General features: G+C 33.7%; 1 protein-coding gene across 2 annotated transcripts; it reads right to left on the bottom strand.

Moving 5' to 3' along the window:
* Nucleotides 1-516: 516 nt before the first annotated feature.
* On the bottom strand, nt 517-7,065 carry LOC114305862 (spindle/kinetochore-associated-like protein). Of its 2 annotated transcripts, XM_082869576.1 has the most exons (10): nt 6,900-7,065; nt 6,677-6,801; nt 5,052-5,164; nt 4,905-4,980; nt 3,432-3,499; nt 3,154-3,259; nt 3,010-3,039; nt 2,601-2,714; nt 776-888; nt 517-676 (listed from the first exon to the last, which is right to left on the bottom strand). In XM_082869576.1, the coding sequence occupies exons 1-9, from the start codon at nt 6,994-6,996 to the stop codon at nt 811-813; spliced, it is 807 nt and encodes a 268-aa protein (XP_082725702.1). In that variant the 5' UTR covers nt 6,997-7,065; the 3' UTR covers nt 517-676; nt 776-810. The 2 variants fall into 2 exon arrangements, with proteins under 2 accessions (XP_082725702.1, XP_028106801.2); XM_028251000.2 differs by having other exon boundaries at nt 517-888.
* Between the last annotated feature and the right edge of the window lie 3,551 nt (nt 7,066-10,616).

Genomic DNA, 10,616 nt, shown 5'->3' with positions numbered 1-10,616 from the left:
TCATAGGAAGAACCTCTTTATAAGTGTTCATAATTCCTATCTTCAGAGAAGATAATGGCCAATTTTTTTTTTATTTCCCCTGCTGTGGTCTTCTACAATGGTAACAGTTTTCATCTAGGAAGAACCACAGCACTTAGACTACTGTACCTTTTTAAGCTACTAGAACTATTAGATGAATCAGCGGGACTTAAAAGTCTCTGTAAGTAATTGTATGATGTAAAATGTCATCAGAAAGGACAAAGGTGTAACTTTAATTTGAAATAATGATATCTTAACTAGACACCATTAAAGAAATGAAGAATATAAAATCTCATTTGTACTGCGTATATGAAACAGAGGTCTTAATCATATGCCCTCGTTCGGCATGTGAAATTTTGGGACTAAAAGGCTAAAACAATCCCAAAAAGACAAAATAAATTAAGAAATTAATAAAATATAATATCATATTCAAATCATAATATATATATATATATATATATATATATTTTTTTCATAAAAGTTAAAAAACTCAAAAAGTACCTCATAAACGAGACTTAACTCCAAGCTAAAATAATTAAAAAGTCAAAAAGCTAACTTACATCCCAAAGGAAGCATACATTTCTCTTATGTCTTCCAAAAAGTTAATACAATTTTATTGTGTTCAACTTCAAAGGGAGCTTCCACATACATGGCTTTTCTGCACTTTAACTAGTTCAGGTTACATTCCCTTATGTAAAGTCATAGCTAACAGTTTCTGGAAAAAGAAACAAAATTAGAAAACAGAAAGAAAGCATACATTCACTCGTATAATATTTGCGGAAGCATGGCCGTTCATTGAGGCTTTAAAAGAATGATCACACGGTGATGCCCAATCCGTGTCTCGCTTATCCGACCAAGGTGACGAAGGACCTGTAAAGCATTGAATATTGCCAGTGTGAAGTCCTAATTACTTTATTGAACTTACGTTAACAGATATGAAAAACATATATTCCATTTATAAACTGTGCCAAGGTCAATTTGATCCAGTTTTCCAATGTGTAGCACTGAACTTTCACAATCTCTCTAGTAGTTCCTCTCCATCTTAGTGTCTGCCATCTGTTGGAAATGGTTATAAAATTCTGGATAAAACCAGAATTTTTTCCTAAGTTCGGTCTATTTTTTAGGTGGGCCCCGAGTGTCGATTTACTCGGGTCAAAGTGGTAACGCGTTCTATGCCGCGTTGTGATTCAAGTGGTATATTTGGTTGCTTAAAACCATTACCGAGTGAATGGAAAATTGAAGCCAAAGTGTGCTCCATGGAAATGGAGTTTTGGTGGAAATTACTTAAGGTGGTAAATTGGCTTGTCCCACATTGATTTGGTGGGAAATTTTGAAAGGATTTATAAGGCTTAGGGTGAGATACTTGGGGTGTGCCCCAAGGGTTACCCAAGTGTTTTAGAGGGAGAGGTTATGGACAAAATGGGCTAGACCCATTGGACCCAAAAATCACCACACGCGCGCCGCCGTCCGGGCGGGCTGGGGCTTCTAATCTTTTTCGGCAAAAAACATTTGAATTTAATTTTATTTTTTATTAAAATAAAATCCAGAATTCAAATTAAACTGGTTTGGATTTATTGTTCATCCAAACAAGGCCCTTCCCGTTTTCAAACAGAATTAAACTGTTTTGGATTTATTGTTCATCCAAACAGAGCCTTCCCGTTTTCAAACAGAATTAAACTGTTTTGGATTTATTGCTCATCCAAACAGAGCCCTTCCCGTTTCTATCTGTTTGAATAAACAGATTCAAATCTGTTTAAATTTGAATCTAACAGGTTTCATACCTGTTCAATTCAAAACCAAAAGCTACCTTTACATCTATAAATAGACTAGCCTCCCATTTGGATTAAATTCCAATTTTCGTACTCCATTCTCTGCAAATTATATTCTCCATCTTGCTGCATTTTATTTCCGAAAGAAAGAGTGTAAACACTTAGTGTGTTCGTAAGGCAAACAATTTGTAGTGCTGCTATTGTTTGTGGTAAGATCATTTCATCCTGGGAGATAGACGTCCAAATTCTGAAAGTACCGTGGAGAGGACGAATCTGTCTTAAGATTGTTGGACAATCTTCACTGTATTTAAAAAGATTAAATTCTGTTGTGTACAAAACAACAACAAGAATAAAAGAAATAGAGAAAAGGAGAGAATTTGTTTGATTACAAAAATCAAACTCGAAATAAAAATAAATAAATAAAATCACAGATTTTATTTTGTTACAAAAACAAAAATATAATCTGATTAAATAAACATAATAAAAAACAGCATCTTCCCAGAGCGTCCTATCCGGCAACCTCACTCATTACCATTCACAATATGCATTTCTTGCCAATCCAAATGCTTAACACTAAAAATGTCAACAGTAGTGCGAGTTTTCTAGGACTATTTCCTAGATCTATTTCTCTCCCTATACCAAGGAAAGCAAATATCAAAATGTTTTTTTCATTTTTTTGATTAATATGTAAAATACTTAGTTGTAGGTCGTTTACATATGAAGTAGATATAATTACTTAGGTAAAGCCACAAATAATTATATATTTCTCATTTTGCAATCCAAACACTGATTTGCAAATAGAGCAACACTCACAGTTAGTATTGCTTTTCCAGTGTTGTCAAGCTTCATTGAAGGCCCTTTCATGTCAGTTTCTAGGAAAAAGTGTTTGCCCTTCACTCCTTCTGTAGTGGCGATCTCTCGTAATTCCTGCAAATTTTATGGCAATAATGAAAATTATGTGCATGGATGAACATTGGGATTTACATAATTAAGAACATGAAGGAGTCCCAACAATCCACAAATGGCAACACAAATTTGGATCTTTGTTCTGTGTGCTACAAACATTGTCAAATTTTCAGCACCTTTCAAATACTTTTCAATGGCATGACCATGGTATTGGAACCCGGACAACAACCGCTATCTCAAGATAAGTACAAATCCTCCAATGGAACAAATAGTAAAAGAAACCTTAACCGGTGGGCACCGGATTAAATTTACTTACCAGAGCTCTGTCCAACATATTTTCTGTCAACTTCAAAACAAAAAAAAAAAAAAAAAAAAAAAAAATCATGATCAGGACAATTGAAAAGATTAGTTACAACTGAACCAAAATAAAGGGGGGGAAAAAAGAGAAATGGACAGAAACCTTCTTTCTTGGGGCTGTGATAAGTTGAGCATTTGCTTCAGCATAAGTTGACATGTCATTAATAGCTGCATTGATCTTGTCTAGAGTGAGCCTTCCTCTCATGTATCTGCAGTTGGCGGGACTCAAAACTTACAATTAAGAAAATTCGGAAAAAGGACTGAAAAATAATACCGAGGTAAAGGGAAGCTCAGTGACAGAATTATAAAGATAAGGGTAACCTATTGGTAATAAATGAGGAAAGAGTGTACATGAGACACTTCAAAATAGAACGCACTTACGATGATAAGGAATCCAGCTCCTCAGAAGTGACGTACCACAATGGTGGGGAGGCACGGCCCTTTTTCTCCTGGAATTAGTGATGACAATCAATAGAAAAAAGAAACCTGGAATTTCCTTGCTCTAAATATATTGGCATCACATATTTCAAAATTCTCCAGAAACCACATGCCCGTTTTTTACTCCTTACCTACTTTCCAAGCTAAATAAAGAACATGGTTCAATATTTTCTCCTTTTCATACCAAAGTCCTCCTGATTATTGCCTACAATAACCCTATCTCACAATTTCAGACCACTGATATGCCAGATCAATTACTTCATGAATACTGGCTTGATGTTACCTCACTGAAGGCCGTTCCCCAGTCCTGGTCCCCATGATTGGGGTGCTGGGAGGGATGTACTAGGTATAGATTTAACCTTTGGCATGACATGCAAAAAGTGCCTACCCTCAAAATTGAACCCACATTCAGACTTGAAAACAAACAAACAAGTGTATCAATAAGGTTTTTTTTTTTTTTTTTGGGTGTGCGTGTGCGCAGTTGTGCAAAGAAAAAGAAAATTAACATTCCAATTGACCTAACCATTAATCTGCACCAATAACACCCTGAAATTGTCACTGATACAGCTATCGTTACTGCAGCTAATGGTTACTTAAAATCTTGGACGAGAATGTTGATGGAGGTCTAAGACAGCAACAATGTAGAGACAAAATAGGCATGTTTGTGGGTTCAAGGCTTTAAGTCATAAGTGCATCAGGATTAGGGTTCTAAGTTACTTATGTATTGACTCTTGATCATAGTGGATTGTTTTGACCAGCAACACACCGAAGGCATTATCTTGGGAATATTTTGCTTCAAGGGTTTCCACATAAATCATGTCAGACACGAGGGCACACAAAGGACACGTCTGTGGCGTGTCGCATTATTTAATTAATTTGTTTTCTAGGGACACACTGGCGACACACCAAGGACAGGCCAACTAGTTTTTTTTTTCTTCCTTTTCTCCTCTTTAGTGCATGTGATGGATGTTGATTGTTAGTTACATTTTACTTAGATTGAAATAATTAATAGATCGTCTTTGAATAAGATATAAACAATAAGAGTTACTTTAAGAGTGATTTTTTTTTAATATATTAAATTAGTAGTATTTTTGTTAGTTTTGATTGTTTATGAATGTAATATTAATCTACATGGTAAATATATATATAACAATTTATTGTCATGTCTCTACGTATCCCCATTTTTTTGAAATCATAAATTTTGGTAACATGTAATTGGGCTTGGCACAATGTGATTGATAATCCAGTTATATGGATTCCACTTGATTTTGGTATGCAAAATTGCAGACCTCTATTCACCTCAAAATCTTTTACTGCTTTCAGGTGATGCATCCATTTTCTCTGGGTAACAATGTGTTCGTGTGTGTCTCTGTCTGAGAGAGAGAGAGAGAGAGAGAGAGAGAGAGAGATTCTTACTTTGGGTAATACTGCAGGCTCCTCAAAATTCAATGACCGGATACCAATTTCTTGTTTTGATGTTTCTGGCAGCAGACTGAAACCCATAAAATAAGAATGAAAAGAGGGCCAACCAGACATCAATAAAAAGAACACAAATAGAATTACCATTTACTGCATTCCTGATTTATAACAGTCATTCTTTCAGGCAAATGGGAAGGAACATAAACAGACATGCTCTGCAATTTCTTTTGCTGCCGCAGTGACGCCTCAATGAGTTTCTACAGTAAGAACAAAGAGCCCTCACCTCAATCTGAATTACGATTTAAACTTAGGCCCCGTTTGTTTTGGGAGATAGAATGGAGGGGATTGATAATGAGGGGATTAATAGTGAGGGGATTGTTAGTGAGGGGATTGATAGTGAGGGGATTAATAATGAGGAATTATTAAATTATTTTTATATAAAATAATAAAATAAATAAAAAAATATAAAAAATTAAACATTATATTTTAAAAAAGATTCCCAATATATAAAAAATAAAAAAATTTCTAATCCCCTCACTATTTTCTAATACCATCTCTACCTCCTCCTTACCAATCCCCCTTCCAAGGGTATTAGCAATACCAAGGGACTTATAGTCCCAAGGCTTTCTCTGCAAACAAACAGGGGCTTTAGTAATACCTTGGTATTACTAGTCCCAATACCCTCCCCATAACCCAAAACAAACGGGGCCTTAATGAACTGAACATCAAACTTTTTGGCTCATACACAATTTTTTCCAACCAAACAAAACTACCATCCATTAATGACAACACAAAATTTTCAATTTTTATTTTCTTCCAACTAATTAAACTAAACCAAACTAAGGGCTTGTTTGGTCTAGCTTCTTGCAAGTTATTGAAAAACAGAAGCGAAAAGCACCTCTGTCCTTGCGTCTCAATAATGAACTTTGTTTAGTTTATTGAAGCTATTTCTACCTTGCCCCTTTTGTTTACTGAACTTAGTTGGATAAGATCATTAGTACAGTGAGATTGAATGAGAAGATTACTAGTGTAGTGGTATTAAACTAGAAATGTAAAATAAATTGTGTTTGTTTATGTAGTGGTATTATAGTATTAGTTAGTTAGGATTAAATATATAAAATTATGTAAAAATTCTCATCGTGTAGAAGGTGACTTTGTTGTTTTTATAAAATGAGGGACAAAACCATCATTTCACCTTCAATCCCATGAGATTGGATTTGAATACCACCTCATCCATAGAATTGCTGTTACCCTACTAGACAGTATTTTTAATCCCATGGGACTGTCACCATTTTCCCAATCAAACATGATTCTCGTGAGGCCAATGGGATTTGTAATCCAATCCCATAAACTATGGAGGAAAACAAACAGCGCCTATAATTTGAAAGCAGAAGCGGCACCAAACACTATAATAAATACTTTCAAAAAAAAAATTGCCCCATCAGCTGCACCAAATAGGTTGTGACACATTCAAGTGGGGCCTGATATATTAATGATTTTTTTGGCATTTTTCCAATTAATTAATCAGGTAATTATGACCAAAATCACAATTAACGAATTTTTCCTTGTACTTAGGATCTACAAAGATACTCCAATTCCAGAAGCATTGAGCAGATTCTAAGAAATTACACCCAATTCTCGAACTTAAGGCTCCACATTTGATTGTAATGGCTGAATTATAAACAAAATAAATCAAAAAATCAAAAATCAAAAAACCCTAATCAAATACAGAAGAGGGTGAGAGGCGGAGGGAAATGAAGATGAATTACTTTGGCTTTGGGGATGGCTTCTGTCTCTTCACGCAAGCGATCTTTGATATGCTGGACCTGAAGCTCCATGGCCTTCAATGCCGTGTCGACCGCCGATAAATCAGTGACGCTGCTTGCTGGGTACACTGAAAAAAACAATAGAAAAAGAATTGAAGTTTTTTTAATGGAAATTCGAAGAAGATGAATTAGAGATTGTGAAGCTTTTTTGGATTGGGGAATTTACTGTTACGAGCAATGACAAGTTCTTGAAGCTCTGCTACGCGCGTGTTGAATGAGGATATCAACGAATCGAGAGAAGAACCTGCTTGTTCAACATCCATCTCTCTCTCTCTCTCTCTCTGGATTTGTTTAGGGTTTTAGAAATTCAGAGAATTTGGAATATGCAAATGGATGTGAAATTTTGAATTACCTCAACATCGATTTGGCGGGAAGGCTAACAAGACCCATCAGGGCCTGCCCATTTTTTTAAAACTAGGCCCAATCCTAACCTGCTGGACCTTAGAGCCCAGGCCTAGTCCTATGGATATTTTTTCATTTTTTTTATAAAAAAAAAAAAATTCAAAATTCTTGAATTTTTAGTGTAAATTAAAAACAAAATTTATCATTTAGGTTATTTTAACTAACTTTTGTCTTTCTAATTTAGTGTTCTTCTTTTATGTTAATTTTGTAACTAAAAGTGTTAGAAACAAAAAAAAAACCTGCTTTTCTACCCGCCCAATTCACCCAACCACATTGACCCTGTTTGGTGTAATTGTTAAAATATATTATATATTATAACTTAACAGATTATAGATTATGATTTTAATCAGAAACTATTAATTTGCTTGGTATACCTGTTTGGATTATAGATTTAAATTGTTGAGTAATGTTTGTTAAATAAGTTGTGAAGTAGACTTTTCAATTAATTTTTATTTTTTGTTATTCATTACTTGTCTGCATTTCTTATAAAAATAATAATAATAATCTATAGTCTATTTGGGTCTTTTTTTTTATTTTTTTAAAAAATAAAAATAAAAAAAATCTAAGAGTATAACTGTAAATTAACATGTCCACAGCAGAAACTGATATTAAGAAATAAGAGGTAAGCAGTTTCTCAGAATCAATTTTTTTGAGTTAAAATAAATTGTTAGAATCAGAAACTGTTTGAAACAAGTTTAACCAAATAATTCAAAATAATTTTTCTAAAATTAAAGTTATAAGTTGGCTCAAAAAAACCCACACAAACACCCCATTGACTCCTATCGCCACCCACGATTGGACCGTATTGGAAAGTTCTTTTTTTTTGGAACTAAAGTATTGGCTAGTTGGGGAGCTTCTATTTACACATCTCTATTCCCCTTTGCACACACACTTAATAATAATTATTTTTATTATAATTTTATTTTCAAGTAAAAGTACTATTATGGACATCAAATAAACACATTCGGAAGTTGAATATCGAAAAAATAAAAAAAAATTAGAATTCTACTTCCGAACAAGTTGTTTATTTTCGAAATGCTACTTCCGAAACAATTGTTTATTTTCAAAATACTACTTTTGAACCAATTATTTATTAAAAAAGATATATATAGAATGTAATGGGTATGTGTAAATAGAAGCTATCGGCAAGTTGGGTTGGAGTTTGTATGACTCCTGGTTGTGTGCGATTTAAAATCATCAGTCCACTCAAATAATTGACTTAACATGCCAATTATATATATATAGATATACTAGTGGGTGACACACACGATGTATGTGTAATTTAAATAAATAGGAATAAAAAATAATAATAATAAAATTAATATTATAATGTGTACTTAGCTTAAGTGGTATGAGTCCTCGTACTTAAACCCATGGTCATGGGTTCAAGCCTTGCCCATCTCTTTGTTTAACTTTTTTTAAAAAAATAAAAAATACTGTCACATGGCATGAGGAGAGTAAAGCTTCAGGACACCATAAGAGGTGTTCACTTTATAATAGTATAGATAGATAGATAGATATATCAACTTTGAAAATCTTATAATCAACGCTCAAGTAAACCTATTTTGAAATAACCTTTCTCAAATATTCAATTCAAAATTTGCACAATTTTGCCAAGGGATTATTGTTTTAGAAACTGTCATAAACTTGGAAGTTGTGGATTTAACTTTAAGGGCATGTTTGATTGACATGATTAGAGTATTGGATTAAAATTATTAATCTATGAGTCTAATAATCTTATATTTGTTATAAATTTTTTTTTCAAGATTATTAATCCAATAGATAATTAATTCAACAAATTTCTAGGATTATTAGTAATGGGGTGGGGGTGAGATTATATATCCTAAGTTGAGAAATAAAATAAAAAGACTCTTTTACTTATTAATCCAATGCAAATCAAACAATGGATAAGGGGATAATTTATCCTACTAATTCAATTGGATAATGAATACCATACTAATTTGATGTGATTATTAATGCATTTACTATTAGTCTTGCGAATCAAACATTGCCTAGGAATAGTAACTTTGTGTAAACTTGAGACCCTAAAATAATTTTTCTAAATCCATTCATAGAAATGTGTAATACTTCATGTTAATTACTGTCTGGCTTAAAAATCAAACACTTAGGCTGTGCTTGGTTTAAGGATTTTAGAAGAAATTTGGAAAAGAAAAAAATGTGTGAAACTAAATCAAATGTAGGTTACATTTTACAGCTCTTTTCCCTTTTCTTTTCCAAATCTCTCCCAAAATCTTTCAACTAAACACAGTGTTATGAACAAACTCCTTATCACTATTAGGTTTTTGTAATTGGTAATCACGTTTGACAAAACTCATTTTAGTTGTAATTTTATTCGCTCTTTTATTTTGGTGAGACTGTGAGTGTTTAGATGTGAATCTAATCCGAATTGTGTTTGTGTAGAGGAGTTTGTGTTGATATTCCGTATCTTGAGCATTCTTTATTTGCCACTTTGCTGTTTACGTATGGGGATCGACCTATACGTATGGGGATCGACCTAAATTTCAACTTGCATTCAGAACTTTTGGAAAACTCGTTTTATCGCTCGAGCGGTTGGCCTATAAATTTTGCACCGCCTTTACTTACACCGCTCGAACGGTGAATTGTCGAGGCTCTTTTTGCTATAAAGTGCGCCGTTTGCTATTTTTAGGATTCAACCCGACTAGATTCTCAAAGAGGATACAAATACAAAGTGTTCTACATTGGATGGTGTTTTTATATGAGTTTCCTTGATGTATAAAAGGTGATCAATTTATCAACGAAATACAGAGTGTCAAACATCAATGGTTAATTTTGTTCTTTTATTCACATAAAGAGAGATGTGTTCAGCGGTGGATTCCGGGGAACTTGTGCCTGAAGCTTTGGTGGATTTTGGAGTGGGTCATCATCGTGGATTCGACATCGGCGTTGTGGATTCAACATTGGGCAAAGCAACTTCGTAGTGAAGAGGTACATCGGGTTTGGTTCAATTCGGGCGTGAATTCCCTAGGTAATTGAGGGTACTCATGTAATTCCTCTTTATCTTTTTAGTGGATTATTTTTTAGCTTTGGCTCGTGATTTTTTTTATCACAATTAGAAGTGTTTTAATTGTGATTTTTTCCAAGTTAAATTGTCGTACCAATTTGTGGTTGATTATTTGATTGGGATTGATATTCATTGTTTAAATTTATAAATAATCACAAATCAATATCTGAAGGGTTTTTAGATTTTTCAATTGGTATCAGAGCAGGTCGCTCAATCTTTATTTTACAAAACTATAGGAGCGAGATCTTATTTGATTTGTGATAATGGATTCAATTCGCGATGGAAATTCTACGATTTGACCATCCCAACTTGACGGATCCAATTATTCTTTTTGGAAAACTCGGATGAGAGTATTTTTAAAAGCTATTGATGAAAAAATTTGGCAATCCGTCATGTCTGGCTGGACCGAACCTACGATTACCGTTGATAGAGTAACGT

The sequence above is a fragment of the Camellia sinensis genome, chromosome 5 (assembly GCF_055761805.1).
Source record: "Camellia sinensis isolate YWXY chromosome 5, ASM5576180v1, whole genome shotgun sequence".
NCBI classification, from domain to species: Eukaryota; Viridiplantae; Streptophyta; class Magnoliopsida; order Ericales; family Theaceae; genus Camellia; species Camellia sinensis.
Note: the sequence above shows the minus strand (reverse complement) of the source record. Positions and strands in the feature narration are given on the sequence as shown.